We start from the raw sequence: 16,333 nt of genomic DNA, 5'->3' as shown, positions 1-16,333 counted from the left end.
GACTCAAACACAAAATTATAAAAACTATACAAACACGAAATATAACCACGTCCATATTTCATTGTATTCTTTTTGCAAAGGTTTGATGTCACATGGTATCATAAAAAGAATAATATTTTATATTAATTCATATTTCATAATTTATACCTTAATAGCAATTAAATATTAATTATTGTGTATCCATGCAGTGCTGAAAGATTATATCTTACAAATGTGACCTACTTTAAACATTAATCGACTTATTAAATACGAAAATAAAACGCCATCCCTATTTTTTTATTTTCAAAGTCCCGCGGTAACAAAACACATACTAGAAAAGGAAGCTTATCTTATCTATTCGTTTACTGTTAAAGAATTATAAGAAAGAACAGAAGCAGTACAGGTCATTGGGAATGCATAATGTTAACGCACATATTTCGTTCGACGTTCATATGAATGTTATACCACTGAAATTCCTCTTAGCGGTTTCTAATCGTTACATCATAAGGGAATATTTATACCATAGTTCGTAGAAGCTTTTGCGCTAACAGATAATGGGATTAGGAAGTTTTCGATGGAGGATATTATTGATCGTTGTATCAGTCTTACTTCTCTGGCAGTCATCGAAAGTTTGGCTAAGTTTCACGCAAGAGAAATCGGGCGTAGAAGGTAAAAAGAATGCACATGCACCTGTAAGCATATTGTGAGCAGGTTGTGTTCTAATTTCCCCGAGTTTGTTTTCATGTTTTATATTTGATCTACTGTCCTGACCTGACCTATGAGATTATTTCATTTAATATAGAATACACATACATTTAAAAATATGCGTTATATATAACCTATTATTTATTAAATATATTAATATCGATATATTCAGTCAGTCTGTACATTTTCAAATATATTTATCTAATGAATATTTTATGAATGATAAATATTCAAAATCTTTCATTTTGAAACTAAATATCAAAAAATAATAGTCATTAGACAAATATTTTATTTGTGTAAAAATCCTTTTAGGTTCAATAATTTCTAAGTCATAAACCTGTCAAGATGATACAAGATCTGTAAGATTAAATCATTGTTATACTTTTGTGCATGAGATTTGATAAGGTTTCTGTATAATCTTAACGTCAATATTTTGAAAGCCAGGACTTTTGAAATATTGTCTTTTGTTTACTATTTAATTTATCTTATTCTTGTTTGCAATTTGAATGAAACTTTTAATTTATTGTTACACAATTTTCTTCATTACTACGGATATCTGCTAAGTTTTATATAGCACAGCTTCAGGACAATCAATTGGTAACATCAAGCCAAAAAGATGACCAAGCGAAACAGAAAGTCCATATTGCAATATATTATGAAGCATTATGCCCAGATTCACGCAATTTCTTCGTTAAACAATTATTACCAACATACCATAGGATTACAGATAATGTACAAGTGGAGTTGATTCCATATGGAAAAGCTACAGTAAGGCAATTCATAAAAATATAAAAAACAGATATATACAACAATACATATTTAAATTCCAATAGAATCAAGATCTGGATTTTCTTGTAACAGGTCAAGACTTTGTTCTAGGAAAAAGCTTAAGTTTAAATAGGTCTCAATAGGTTTAAATTACATTGAGGCTCGAGGTAATGAGTAATGGGTTTGGATTATTGGAATTTAGGTGTAACAACTCTATTGGAATTTAAATGTGCACTATTGTATCTATAAGTGTTTATAAAATAATGTGCTTAAACAGAATCTGTATTTTTATGTCTATAAACTTACTAAAAGTGTTTTATTTAAATCATATCTAGTGTTAATTATTTTTACAGACAGTAAAAACAGATGATGGTTACGAATTCATGTGCCAACATGGACCCATAGAATGCAAAGCGAATATTATTCATGCATGCTCTATAAATATTCTAAAAAATTCGTCCATCCTATTAGAGTATGTATCTTGCATGATTAAAAATAACATAGAAGCAGTGGAAATTATGGAAATTTGTGCAAAGAAAATGAATATAGATTATGATCCTATTCTGAAGTGTTCCACTGAAAGAAAAGGGGAAGAACTTCTAGCTAAATATGGGGAATTAACAAATGCTTTAATTCCAAGAGTCTCTTTCATACCAACTGTGGTACTTGATGGGGTAAGTTTTTAGTTTTTTCTCAAAAAATTTTTTTAATTTATTTAAAACATGTAACAAAATACATGCAAGATCTTTTCTGATTATAATATACAAATTTTTTAATTGATAATAAAAGTAATCTTGAATGCAATATATAATATGCCATGTGTGCTCAGTAATTACATACATAACTTAATTATATTTTTTCTTTTCAAGACAATTAAATTCTTCAAAGAATATTTTCGTTCAAATGTAATAATTTTTATAATAAAGGATGTGTTAAAAAAAAAAGAATCAATATTCTTAAGTTTGTAATATTGTTTAAATAGATATTTACTTCAATAAACATTGTATTAAATATGTGTTTTTAGAATTCAGGAAACCAGGCAAGGGTTCTAAAAAATTTGCTGCAGGAAGTGTGCCTACACCTTACAATTATGCCAGAAGGTTGTAAATTGTAATATTATATAAAATATTCATAAGTGCGTATCTTTCAAAGAGATATGCATGAAATATAATATTTTTACATAAATTTTTTACGTGTTTAATAAATATTAGACTTTTTAGAATAATACCTTAAAAACTTCTACAAAATGTGAAGTAGATATCATAAAATATCAATTATATCATAAAAAAAGTAAAAAAAAAAAAAAAACTATCTCGCCATTTCATTTTCGAGATTTAAAAGTTAAACACAGCTTAACTTATTTGGTGTCAAACTGAAAACAAAGTTTACTACTTAATCTGGCTGCCTGAAATTATGTTCGATTTTAAGAGTATCGGTATTTGTTTTTAAATTTAAAATATACAAAGAATGAAAAGTAGATAATTAAGAAGGGCGAGAAGAATAGTCACTGGAAGAGTTTGAGAATTAATTTAAGACTTGCTAAGTTGGTAAATATACCTATTTACCAATTTTTCAGTTGTTGAATTTTAAATTTTTATATTTTAAAAATTAAGGTTCAAAATATATGATGATAAATACTCATTGAACATTAAACATTGTATAAAATCTAACGAAAAGATAAATATGTTTCATGGCTACTTAAGAATAGAAGTACAAAATATTATGTTTGTTATTTTTTCATTATAATAAGGATGACAGAAACAGACAATATAAAAAATCACTATAAGAAAGAGAGGACCAAAACATTTCTATTGATAAATACAGTTTTCCTATTTTATTATTAGAGAATTAACTGACAAGTTTTGGAAATAGGAATCAATAAGTTACCTTTAAGCTCATGTACATAGATCATAATTTGTACTTTTCTAATATTATCTTTTCTAACAAATTTAAAACTAATGATATGTTTATAATTTGAAATATATACAACAGAATATCCAAATCACAATTGTATGAGAAATTATCATTATTAATTTACCAATAATAATTTTTAAATAAAATAAAACTTATAATTAAAAAATAAAAATTGTATTCTATAAATTATGAAAAGAAATTGTACTGCAAAAACTTATCGATTTTGATTTAGAAGAATTAAGAATCAACCATTGGTCGTTTAATATATGGGAACAATTTATTAACTTAATATCAACACTTTATACAAACTGTGTCGCTTCGTCACGCACGATAAGTGAAGTATGCCCTTGATATGGCGGAGAATATCTCACATATAATAGAAATAATGATCGTACATGTTTCAAATTACAGAAGAAAGAAACATACAATAAGAATCATTTTTCTTTTGTCGAATGAATAATTACACATTTATTAGAATTATTTTCTTGTTTCTGAATAAATATAGAAAATAAATCTCTTATTCGCATCACGACGGAGCTTTATAAATATCGCATTTAATAATATATTTTATATATTTCCGAAAGGATCAAGAACAAGAGTGACTCGAATAGAATTTTAGCTATTTATTTGCAAAGAACAAGTGTCTCAAGAAACGATCTTTTTGGAGAAGCGAGAACGCGATTTTTATATTTTATGACTGATCTCAAGCTACGAGATTACTTTTGAAACGTAATACTGATTTTCCTTTTCTTTTTTTCTTTTTTTCTTTTTTTTTTTTAAATTTTATCGGCTCTCGGTGCTCGCTGTAGGGAGCTCTCACAAATTTTTTACTTAAATACGGGAAAATTAGTTCAGAATACGTATAATTGGCGACACGAATATAAAATTAATATTAAATACTGGAATATATTTTTATAACTTAGACTTAATCACTAAATTGTAAATGATCAATGAAACGAGCAATAAATTGATAAGCATTTAAATACAAGATGTTTACCGAATAAACTCTACGTATCACCATTTATAAAACGACTTACTCGCGATTTTTCTTTCCTCTTTTCTTCGTTTTTACAAAGTGAGAACGTTTTTATCGCGAATCACTAAGTTTTTCTTTATTTTTTTTTTTTCACAATAATTGTTAATAGAGCTATTTTACGATCACAAATAAAAATAAAATAGTATTAAGAGCTCTATTTGGTAATTCGCATGCTCTCGATCTTTTTTTTTTTTCTTTTTGCGGAAAGAACAGGCTTCCGAATTTGGTGACACTTTAAAGAGATATGTTAATGCGAATCATTACATATACACCTGCTGGCAAATCTATATTTCTAGATGCCATCGAGAAATGACGATGAGATTAAAAACAGCTGAAACGAGAGGTCCATTGGTTAATGAAGGAAACGAATCGAGTAGTTGTGACCTAAAAATGAGGATACATTTATTTTGTCTTTTTATGATCAATGCCATCTAGGTCACCAGAAATACAAGTACTTCTCATTTTGTTCAATATATTAAATAATAAAGGACTGTGGAGGAATTGTTTCTTTCTTTTCTTCCTTTTTTCGTAAATTAGTTTTATATATATATATATATATATGTATATATAATATATATTACATATATATTATGACTGAACCACCGACAACACACGCGTGTGTTCCTCACCGTTCGGTGTCTGTTCATTACTCTTAGTTCTTAAGTAACATTTTATTCGTACGAATCGCACAAAATCACACCAGTTTCTCCGGTTCTAGTTGCTCCGCTTTACGAGACTGGCACGCACCCCTGGGCGAAGGAAAATATAATGCACCGATCACTGTTGCGACTTGATCTCTCCATTTTAAAATCCCTCATCCCTTTCTATTTTCTCCGTTGTTTCCATTTTTTTTTATGTATATTTCAACAAAAGTGGTGTCGACGTTGCGTAATACGCGCGCGTGTTTTTTTAAGGCTTATTCTTTCCTCAATGGAGATAAGATACAAACGGAAGAGATTAGAACGAAATTGGATTACAGAACGCACTTGGTGAAATGTGTACGTGTATGTGTCCGTGTTTAATATGTGTGTGTTGTGTGTCCATAATATAGATCGAAAGGTATAACGAAAGTTGAGAAGGTATATAGAGACAGAAATTTGTTCACTAAGGGGGGATGTTGAGACTTTAATACGACTCGATTCGTAGATCCTATTATACATAAACCTCTCGAGGTTTCTCTATTTCTTTTTTGTCATTATCTTCTCACGCACATTTTTTAAATTAATTCTTTTTATCTAAAGAAATCGTTAAATTATTTGTTACGACACAATATAGAATTCACAGTGTGTACAGAGTTATCGATAAGCCAAAGATTGAAGTCGAGGTTGCCTTTTTCTCAGTTTCAGAAAATAGTTTTCATTTCTGAATTTTTCTTTGGCGAAACGAAACAATAAACGCTAAACATGTACGTTATTGATAATATTATTATGACGTACGCTGTATTGTGACATGCATTATAAGTACGTTTCTTTGACCGAGAACTAAACGAAACAAATCCTTAATTTATCTCAATCAATAAACGAACTTACACGATGCGCTATATTGATAACACATAAAAGGTCTTTCCTGTCTTTCGATACTTTTCCTTTCTTCTTGCCTAATGAGCGAAAATTGATTCATAATATATACATATATTATGTATCATAATATATATATATATTATATATATACGATGGAAAGCAATAAAATTTACAAAGAAACTTTGTACGAAAGTTTCTACACACAACCTTGCATAGAAGAAACAGGAAAAGGCCGAATGGAGAGGAAAGAGAACATACTATTATGACTTTTATCATCAACAAACATGCGCGCGTCTATTCTCATACATATACATATTTAACGTTTCTTTAATTATACTTCTTTATACGGAAATAAATCATCTTTCTGTATATATATCTGTGTATGTTGTCATGTGCTTGTATCAGTGTCCGTGCACGTGTAGTATGTAATTTTATGTCCATGTTTTTGTGTGTATATGTGGTTAAGTATTTTTGTGTATTTAAAGGTAATGATTTGAGTAGTATAACTTTGTTAATTAAACAATTGCACTGTATTACTTATCGTTAATGATGATTAACGCGTGTTGGACGTTGACTTTTCGCGTTTTATAGACATCTTTGTGTCCAGATACAAGGTTTTTCACTTTCTGGTCGATTCGCTTTTTGTTAACATTATATTTTCTTTGTTTCTTGATTTATTTTTAATACGTCAACACCACTCCAAGTTGCAAGTTTTTCCATTACACAGGTTGCATTCACTTTGATGTCATCATTGTGACGAATTCTAGAAAGGAAAACAAATGTAACACTTACAAATTAGTTGTCAAATATGAATGTTCCAAATTAGAATATTACATTTAAACTTTAAATTTAGATCAAACTTAAAAGATTTAATAGCTTAAAACTAACGATTCTTAGTTTCTAAGAAAATATTATTGTACAACCTTCATAATTAACTTGGCCATCACCATCAATGTCAGCCTCTCGAATCATTTCATCTACTTCCTCGTCAGTGAGTTTCTCACCAAGATTTGTCATAACATGTCTGAGTTCCGCTGCAGATATGAAACCATTTCCATCCTTATCAAATACTCTGAAGGCCTCCCTAATTTCCTCCTCACTGTCAGTGTCCTTCATTTTGCGAGCCATCATGGTTAAGAACTCCGGAAAATCGATTGTGCCATTACCTACAATTCCAAGTATTTTTAATTTCGATTTTTTCTGAAATCAGATTTTTTCCAATATTTTTAATAATGGGATATCAACAAAATCATAAAAGATTTTTATTTCTTCATTATGCAAAGGTGAATGAAGAACATATTTGAAAATATGTATGACATTCAATTAACATGCAATGAAATGAACACAAAAATTGCATAATGAATGATATAAAAGAACTTCCTTCGTAATATTAAGAAATAAAATTATGATAAAATACCATCTGCGTCCACTTCATTGATCATGTCTTGAAGCTCAGCTTCTGTAGGATTTTGACCCAGTGACCGCATAACTGTACCCAACTCCTTGGTTGTAATGGTACCATCTCCATCTTTGTCAAATAGCGAAAATGCTTCCTTAAATTCTGCAATTTGTTCCTCTGTGAGTTGATCAGCCTTTAAACAAGAAAATTCATTCTGTAATTCCTCGCAGACATTGTTTCATGGTATTTCAATATAGAAAAGTAAAATTACTATATTTATGTATGATTTTAACTGAACTTATTTTGAAAATTTGATTTTCTTGAACATTATGTACGTAGTGTTCCTCAAGCATAAATAATTAAAATTCATTACTCTAATTAAATACATTGTAACACACTTGATATTAATAAACTTTCCATGGCTGCTCTTCTTTTTACATCATAAAATTACAAGTGTTCATAATTAGCAACCATTACTTTCACTTATTAATTTGGCAAAACAAACAATTAATTTATTTTTGTCATTAGATATATATTTTTATATAAATATATAACAGGTATTCACACTGTCAATGCTTTAGTAACTAAAAAATAATATATGAATAGACATGGAAAAACTATTATTATCTAGATTTGCATAGATTAAAGAAAAAATAATAATAATAATACAAAGAATCCCTATATTGTATATTATTTCCTCTTTCAAATAAACTATCCAAGAAGTACTGATTATTGTACACTAGAATTCAAAGAAATTTGATATGCATGTAGAAACACATTAGTAATTTCTTGAAAAAGTACGAATTGATTCAGAATTTATCAATCGTTTTTTACAATAAAGTAGTAAAAGTGATTTAATATAATTAACAATGAATCAATTGTCAAAAAATTGTTTCAGAGTGAATAAGTTCTAGAATGAGACACTTCACAATATATAGGTCAACAGTGCATACTACATTCCCTACCATATATTTTACACAAAAATATCCATTGAGCATTCATGTAGATACCTGTATATCAGAAACAAATGTCATAAATAAAACAATAACCCGATGATTCACGCTTCAGCTGTTTATCGATTAAATGTAAATACGTATCATAGGAACGGCTCATCTCCGACATTTTTTCAGCGAGACAAACGAGAAATATTCTTGTTTCATGAAAAAAAAGTCAGATTCACTCTTTCGTGGCGAAATTTTATATATACGGCCTGTATATATAAAAACTAATTTTAGAATTCCACGTTGTAAGAAAAAATTAGTATTTTAGGTTATGCGGCGAGAACGTAGACACTTTTCGTCGGAACGCTATTATTAAAAACAATAGTTTCAAAGCTCCAAAAATAAAAAAGAAATCCTTTCATGTATGCAAAAATAGAAAATCAGAAGTGCAAAAAATGCGCATAAAAATAAAAAAACAAACTAAATAATTAAAAACCTGTTTTAATCATAGGTTAATCTTTATTACCATCGAAGCTTACCATAAAAGCAAATTAATTTCAATTTCCGTGAAAATGTCGGTATCTGTGACAACGAAGGGAAGGTTGGGCGCAAGAACGTATAAGGAATACAGGGAATTGGCGCAACGGTGAGAGACCGCGAAAATCAATAGCAAGGTATACCGTGTAACGGTGATCGTCGAATGCTACACAACCACACATTACGAGAGAAACATTCCACCATCCCAGAAAGGGGCTTCCGCAACAAGAAATCCATAGAATTAGAGCATCCCTTGAAATCACATTCCTCAAAAAACCTTCGAAACGAAGGAAGCATCGTCCCAGGCGGAAACAAGCTCCCTCGAAGCTCACAATTCCACCACCGAGGATTACCAACCGAACACAGAGAACTCAACATATGCACCGCTGGGGCCACAACAACTTGTGAATCTCTGACACTCTACCGACTCCGAATTCCGGCTGGAAAGCCCATCGGCCACGTATAAATATATGCCTCTCTGCGGACTCATTATCCCAGCTCAAATTTGGCGCCAGTGACTCGATACGAGTTGGAAGTTCGCAACCTTCCCAAAGGAAAGCACCGACAATGAATTATCTCGCCGAGGACTCGATAATCTCTAGATACCTTATCTCGGGGAGGGTCGCGGATCTGTCGACTTCAAAGAACCCTCTCCCTCCCTCCTCCTAGTCACCCGATATCCAACTTACCGTTACACGCGTTTGCCATGAAATATATTTGACACGCAGAACGTACTTCGAACACTATCGGCTCTCGGTACACTTCACCCGTGGCGATCGCAGGCCGCCGCACGCCTCTCTTTCGAAGATCGCTCCACGTCCAACAGGATCGATCGGTCGATGTTCTCTTCGCCGAGCTCTCTCGGCCCGTGACATCTCCGCGAATTGGGAAAACGACGGTCGTGTAGTTACTGGAGGAGGCACGGATCGATAGTCGGGGTCCATCTCTCGGGTACCGGCCATTACGAATAATATCAAAATAGTGCAGGGTGGTGAAACGTCCACGTAAGACCACTGATGCTCATATGGCGACAGGAAATAGGATTTTCATAGGGAGAAGGGAATCGTCCGTGTGAAACGGGATTTCCGTAAATGCGTATCGGTCGCACGTGCACTCGCCGCGTCAATGCGGCAAACGGAGTCGGGGCGAGGGCGAGGGGGACCGGTTGGCGACGTCCGTTTCTCGGTGAATCGCGGTGTGCACGCAGAGGCGTGCCATCGGCGGGCAGGAAACGGGCCTCGGTTAGACTGAAACGGGTACCGTACTTACCATTTTGGCTCGTGTTTTTCACGGGCTCGGTCTTCGGTGGTTCGACGATCCTCGCCTTATCGCTTCACCCACTGGACACAAAAAAGTTCGGTGAGTACTGTTTATTTTCACAACCGTTCGGGGAGGCGTGCAGCGTGGAAAAAAAGGGGGTTAAAACTCGTGGTGTGTTCACCAAGGCGCGGACAGGCACGCAATACGACACGGCCGACGGGAAACGCACTCGGGACAGCAATGGAGTCCACCGTTCTCTATCGGTGTACGAGCCTCTCTGCCGCTTGTCTCGGTCAGGTATCACTACGCCGCCCCTAACGGGCCACGCGTCGGCGCCTCGCGATTGGTCGACGCCGCGGGGCGGTTGGGGGCCGAGGAGGGGGGGACGCGGCGGCCCCGCGTCGCGGCGTTCCCTACGCGGCCGACAGATAGTCCCGCGCGGCTCGCCATCGGCGAGAAAACCGTGAAAAAACGGCCGGTTTTTAATTGGGCAAAAGGGAAGAAGTAGGAACGACAGGGCGACCCGGTCCACGGGGACGGTCGACGCCGACGAGCGTGGAAATCCGTTTTACATGCGGGGTGGGTGCGGTCGTGTTTACAGGACAAGTCCGGGCGAACTAACCGGCCCTGTGATTGGCCGACGCGCACCTGCAATGCGTCAGGCAGCCGCGCGGACTGTGCCGCCGCCGGCTACCGGGTCAAAGCCGGGCTTCCCTGCGAGAGATGGCTCAAATGCAATGAGCGCGTTTTTCGGGCGCGTTTAGCCCTACGCGCGCCTCTCTTTCTACGTTTTTCCTCTCCTTCTACCTCTGTCCCCCTGTTTGCCTCCCTCTCTAGAGTCCTCGGTCTGCTCCTCACCGCGTCTATCTTTGCCACCGATCCTTACCCGAGTTCTCTTTCTCGGTTACCTTTTCCGTTTCTCTTTCTCTCCCTGCCTCTCCCTCCCCTTTTCGCGTCGTTCTTTCATCTCGCTTCAACCGTTCGCGTTTACCCTCCCCGCGGTTTTGCTAGCCGATTTTCTGCCGTCTGCGGCACGCTCCGAAGGAGGCTGCCGCAGAGGGAATTGGGTTGAGTCGGGAGGCGGGTTTTCTGATCATTTTTGAGGGATGGCTGACTCGGGGGGGTTTTTTTTTTTCTTTTTCTTTTTTGGGAGAGACTGGCGTGACCGGAAATCCGCGCTTGAGTGAGAACGGTTGGGCGAAGGACAGGGGAACGCTGGGGCGATTAGGAGAGAGAAGTGGTGTGGCTCTCTCGACTACGTTTTGTACCTTGTCCTCTGAACGATATTAGGTCACGATGGGTTAATGCTTACGGGCTATGCGAAACGTTTTAAAACGCTTTAAGCTGCCCTGGGAACGATGCTGGGTAATGAATGGGGCGAAGACTGCGGGGTGGGAAATTTTAGGGGAATTTTATTCGGGAGTTATGCTCGATGATGTTGATTTATTGGGGTTTTGTGAATGAATGGAGTTTTATTCGTGGATTTCATGGTTTTGTTTCCTTGTTTATGAATCGAGGGATCATTTGCATGTTGCTGGCCTTTATTACGACTGGGAATTATTCGTTATTGAGAAACGTTCGGTTTAGATACGAAGGAGGAATAATTTTTTTGAAGGAGGATTTTTTAAGAGTATTATCAGTTCGTTGTTCGTGATTAATGTGTAGTTTTTTCTAGGCTTCGATGGTCGTATTTTTTTATTATTTACAAGCTTTTAATTACATAGAAAGGTGGCTCTTAGCGTAACTGATTTTCCCCTTTTTTACAGCCCGAATTTTCATACATTCGTAAGAATAAATTTGACCCGTGATGAGTAAGCATATAAAAACAAAAATATGTGAAGTAAGCATCCATTTTGCATATTCCAAATGCACTGATGTACTTGACGTATGCTAAACCGGCATTGCATCGAATTCTTAAAACGAGTCTCTAGTTTTTTTACAAAGAACAGGGAAAATGTAAGAGGAATTAAGGGTTCTTCGGTTTCTTAAATAAAAAATAGGTTTTTATGCTGGTCCATGTACCTTTCTTTATTTGATATTAAAGTTTCAACAGATTCTCTTCTTGGGCGAAAGAAATTCTGCTGAAATATTGATAAAATCGTCGAATTCTGTTATCAAGTTTAGTGGAAAGAAAATATTTAGCTGTCCTATTTCGCGTGGACCACCCCTTGCATTAACCCCAGAAGTGGCAGCGGTTTCAATGTCCTTTCATAGAATCGGTCGATATCTTCTTAAATAAAAATAATGCGCGTACGCGTTCACACGACGAAGAAATACAGCGTGATGGAGGGGCGAATATATCGCCTTCGACCTAACAATTTTTAACCCTTTATACTGCCATTTAACATTTACAATATTCAACTGGTTATAGAATTTCACATTTATTTCTGTCATTCGCAAGTTCAACCGAGAGAAACGATACTAAAAAGGAAAAGGAGTATTTTCTCGCTATAATCTAACAAAATCACTGACGAGTTTATCATTTGTAGAGACTATTTCTGTAGCTTTATATTGATATTTCTATAAAAGTTCTAACTATGTATTTCGAGAACGCCATGGTTTCTCTAGCAAGGTTTTACGGCCGTTTCGAAATTCGAGGTGTACGAAAAAGAAAGGGAAAAAATGCGAGGAGAAAGTGAATACATACATAGGAATTGTTTGACCCACGAGACATCCAGTTTTCGATGTTGATAAATACGCGTGTACATTTAATGTATTTAATTGAGAGACTTTATCCCGTCTAACGGTTATCATGCTTTAAAATTAAATCAATAAAACCTCTTTCATTTATTTAGTAAAAGAAAAATCGCAGTGTTGCACGGGCGGCCTGATTTATTTGAAAATTCAATGATTAAAAGTGAATTACGTTCGTTTATTTATGGAGCTGAATAATTAATTAATTAACACATACGAGTGTAATAATATAAATTTTCATAGGAACTTTATACTCCGTTTAAATATTTGTTAAATCGATATCAGAACGCTGGGCTAACTTTTATAAACCGAAATAGCACACAGACGTCTGAAGTTACAAATGAGTATGCCTTTAGGACTTCTTAAAAGACATTCACAAGACGTCTTAAAGACATGCAAATTACGTTCATAGGACGTTCAAACAAAAAATAGACGTCCATATAATATGTCTTTAAGACGTCTTACAGACATAAATTTTGGAAGTCTTTAAAACGTACACTGTTGGATGTTTTTAAGACGTTCAAATTATGTCGTAAGACTTTCTGGGATACAATGGACATAAAACAGACGTTTTCAAGACGTCGTGTGCTACCTGTGAAGGAATCGAATGGTTTGAAACAGAGGACAGTTTGAGTCATCCAGAGGATTATAAGATACACTTTGCAGCGACGACGTCGTCGGACTTGAGAATGACGAAGACCTTAGAAAAACCGATGATATAGGACGGACGACCGAATACCTTACTAAAAGGATAGAAATTCAATTCACGCGTTGCGCATTGGTTGATTACTTTGAATGCGATCATCGTATGACGCGCGAGGGAAAAATGTGAATGACGAATCCACAGTTCGTCGAATATACGGAAAAAGGAAACGTCTAATAAACTAATTGTTGATGTGTGACTTTAAGGTCACAAGCGACGACTAATTTTGCATTTAAAGTTGATGTATCTTATTGTTTTCGATATATTCATTCGAAGAGGAAATGTTTACATTAAATTTATTTTAATTGGCTTAATAGGTTGATACACAAACTAGTTTGATTACCAACGATAGTGACCGTCAGTACTCCTCTTTGAAAACGAAGCTCAACATATTAATTCTTCTTAATGTTTTAATTTTTTAGTACTTATATGAAAAGTTTACAATTTATAAGATTCCAAGAAGGTTAAAATGTAAGATTATTATTTAGTTTGTATCAGTATGTTACGTTTAGAATTGCATAATTATGATATTGCTTAATAATTGACTCATTTCTCATTATTTGTCCACGTGCTTGAGATAAGCTTGCTCCTGATTAAACAGATTGCAGAAGCTTCCTTGATAATCGAAAATAGTTATTTCTTGAAACTTTCATCTGATTATCTTGAAAGGAAGATTGTAGATAAAATATGCGATAAGAAATTATGATGTTAGTATGATTTAATTGGTACTTAAAAAGCGATTTAAAAATAAAAGAAAAAAAATGTACAGAACACTGAATACACACGCGAAATATAAAATAATAATTTTTGACCAGTTAAGCTAATTTGCATATCGCATTTAATTAAGTGACATCATCTATTACGTGTAGCAGTTACGTTTTCGTTTATCTGATTGTTCGCTAGTGTACCAATAAATTATTATATTATTTTTAGAATTATAAATTTTATAATTTTTTACGTGTATCTTCATCGAAATCAAATCTGAATACAGGGACAATGAAAGGGTCTGAGTATCCTGGAACCATTCTTGTACCCAACAGTACAATTTCACTTCAATTTCTTCAGGAATTCGAGAGTTAAATATGCAACATTCCTGAAATATGCAATATCTGTTGCAAACATACTCTGTCATAATAATGAAAAGGAGATAATTCATTTGATTTACAGTCCAAATTATTTCTCTGTCTTAGCATTTTTGGAGGTCCACTGACGAAAGTAACGCAATACCCTCGAACCACCCACATTCAAATGCAGCATTCCAGGCAACAAGGACATCAGCCACATTGGGCTTATATTGAGAAAATAGACTTCAAAGGTTTTCGTTAAATCCTGAAATCAGGTAAAAGTTTATTAAATTTATGATATATAATACATTTTCATAGAGTTTCTATGTACCTATTCTAGACAGTTTCTTACTTATTCGTAATATTGAATTGTGTGTGGCTTTGTTAACTCAAAATAATGTAAATATTTATATTCAAATTGGGTAATAAAGATTTTTAAACACAGTGTCCCTAATTTTTATTATTTTTTACAATTTCTGTTAGGTGCAGACACAAAGTCACATTTATACTTCGGAAGCTCGGGGAACAATATTATTGTGAGCTCTCAAAAAATCAAATCTTCCAGTTATTTAAATTCATACACACATTTTTAAATTTACTGAAAATAAAAGTCGACATTTTCATAACAACTCATTTTAATACAATAAAAATAAGTCAACATTGTTTATAAAAAAGAGATGTAAAAAATAAATTAAAATTAAGAAAGAGTAGTAGCTAAATGACCCAGTTAAAAAAAACATCTATCTTATTAAGAAATAGAGGCAGTAAAATTGATTGTAAGGAATTTTTCTACACTAGGCTGTTCTTTATATTATTTTAAAGAGTAAAATTGTGAATTGTGATCCCATAAAAAATAGGAACCCAGCTTGCACTTAATACACCTCATAACAGCCCCGCACAAGATACCTCAATTTTTGTTAAAACCTGTCTTCTGTCCTTATTGCCCCGAAAGCTTCAAATTATTCCCCAGCTACTGCAGTGACGTGACCACCGCAATCGAGTTCCATCGTTGTCTCAATTCCAAAGACGCTCCCTCGTTAAGTTCCGATGTACGACTTACATATCTCCAGTGTTTCCTCGATATAGCCTCACTGGCGAGCTTATAACACGAGGCACGTTTTCGAGGTCAACCCATGCTAAAGACATCCGACCCTGGTCTTCTCAAAGCTCATAAACGACAACGTACTGCAATAAAACTCCTTCACTCTGGCTAATTCTAACTCGAAAGTATAGCAAAGGTAACGACGAGGCTGTAACGAGTTACTGTATACACCTTCCCTAGGCGTTCCGTGCGTTAGGTGTGAACGATACGGTCGATAATTCGCAGATTCGTTAAGGGTGCTTTCGTTCGACTGGAATCGAGCGATGTCCGCGGGGCAATATTGATATTTGTAAACGGTATTCGTATCTAATAGATAATTAATAGTTTCGCTCGGTGGCCGTGACCGATATGCGGTAACGGCGTCGCACGATGCCCGCGATATCAATAATGAGCGATGAGCATGCGTGCGACAAAAAAGAACGTGCAGCGTTATAGATGGGTAGGTACGTAACGGAAGTGATGATTCCTACACGCCAATTTTTCGAAAGTGTAACGAGGTCACCTTGAATTTGTCAAAGGAAGCGACGGGCACAAAGACGCGGACGTCGATGCGAGCACGAGAATGCAGTTACGCGGCTGCAAAACCGTCCGGCGCAATATTTTTTAGGGTAGGATGGGGTAAAACCCTCCCTCGTTCGTAAGTCGTCCACAGTTTCAATGCTTTCTGATGAAAATACTGGGAGACGGATCTCGATTAACCGGACCTTGATT

The 16,333-nt window shown here is 34.9% G+C and overlaps 2 protein-coding genes and 1 long non-coding RNA gene across 4 annotated transcripts; 2 read left to right on the top strand and 1 right to left on the bottom strand.

Annotated features, from left to right (window-relative positions):
- The first annotated feature begins 349 nt into the window (after positions 1 to 349).
- Positions 350 to 2,729, top strand: LOC143179911 (gamma-interferon-inducible lysosomal thiol reductase). The gene is made up of 4 exons (XM_076379349.1): positions 350 to 648; positions 1,259 to 1,452; positions 1,806 to 2,126; positions 2,477 to 2,729. Exons 1-4 carry the CDS (start codon positions 534 to 536, stop codon positions 2,564 to 2,566), a joined length of 720 nt encoding a protein of 239 aa, XP_076235464.1. The 5' UTR covers positions 350 to 533; the 3' UTR covers positions 2,567 to 2,729.
- Positions 2,730 to 3,621: 892 nt separating this feature from the next.
- LOC143179916 (calmodulin) lies at positions 3,622 to 10,335 on the bottom strand. Its single transcript, XM_076379361.1, has 4 exons — positions 10,069 to 10,335; positions 7,340 to 7,514; positions 6,846 to 7,088; positions 3,622 to 6,685 (listed from the first exon to the last, which is right to left on the bottom strand). The coding sequence occupies exons 1-4, from the start codon at positions 10,069 to 10,071 to the stop codon at positions 6,657 to 6,659; spliced, it is 450 nt and encodes a 149-aa protein (XP_076235476.1). The 5' UTR covers positions 10,072 to 10,335; the 3' UTR covers positions 3,622 to 6,656.
- LOC143179924 (uncharacterized) lies at positions 9,613 to 15,204 on the top strand. Of its 2 annotated transcripts, XR_013002046.1 has the most exons (3): positions 9,613 to 10,158; positions 14,647 to 14,795; positions 15,004 to 15,204. It is a non-coding gene; the product is annotated as an uncharacterized LOC143179924 (long non-coding RNA). The 2 variants fall into 2 exon arrangements; XR_013002048.1 differs by lacking the exon at positions 15,004 to 15,204 and having other exon boundaries at positions 14,647 to 14,995.
- Positions 15,205 to 16,333: the final 1,129 nt, after the last annotated feature.

The sequence above is a fragment of the Calliopsis andreniformis genome, chromosome 1, assembly GCF_051401765.1.
Source record: "Calliopsis andreniformis isolate RMS-2024a chromosome 1, iyCalAndr_principal, whole genome shotgun sequence".
Taxonomy (NCBI): domain Eukaryota; kingdom Metazoa; phylum Arthropoda; class Insecta; order Hymenoptera; family Andrenidae; genus Calliopsis; species Calliopsis andreniformis.
This window is presented reverse-complemented; position numbering and strand designations above follow the sequence as displayed.

What these genes read in the sequence shown, in the direction of transcription:
- LOC143179911 (XM_076379349.1), top strand. Translation starts at nt 534, where the DNA reads ATGGGATTAGGAAGTTTTCGATGGAGGATATTATTGATCGTTGTATCA. An exon ending in AGAGAAATCGGGCGTAGAAG is followed by an intron (nt 649 to 1,258) that starts GTAAAAAGAATG and finishes AGTTTTATATAG; the next exon opens with CACAGCTTCAGGACAATCAA. An exon ending in CAACTGTGGTACTTGATGGG is followed by an intron (nt 2,127 to 2,476) that starts GTAAGTTTTTAG and finishes ATGTGTTTTTAG; the next exon opens with AATTCAGGAAACCAGGCAAG.
- LOC143179916 (XM_076379361.1), bottom strand. An exon ending in CAATGAAGTGGACGCAGATG is followed by an intron (nt 7,089 to 7,339) that starts GTATTTTATCAT and finishes TTGGAATTGTAG; the next exon opens with GTAATGGCACAATCGATTTT. An exon ending in TGGCCAAGTTAATTATGAAG is followed by an intron (nt 6,686 to 6,845) that starts GTTGTACAATAA and finishes TTTCCTTTCTAG; the next exon opens with AATTCGTCACAATGATGACA.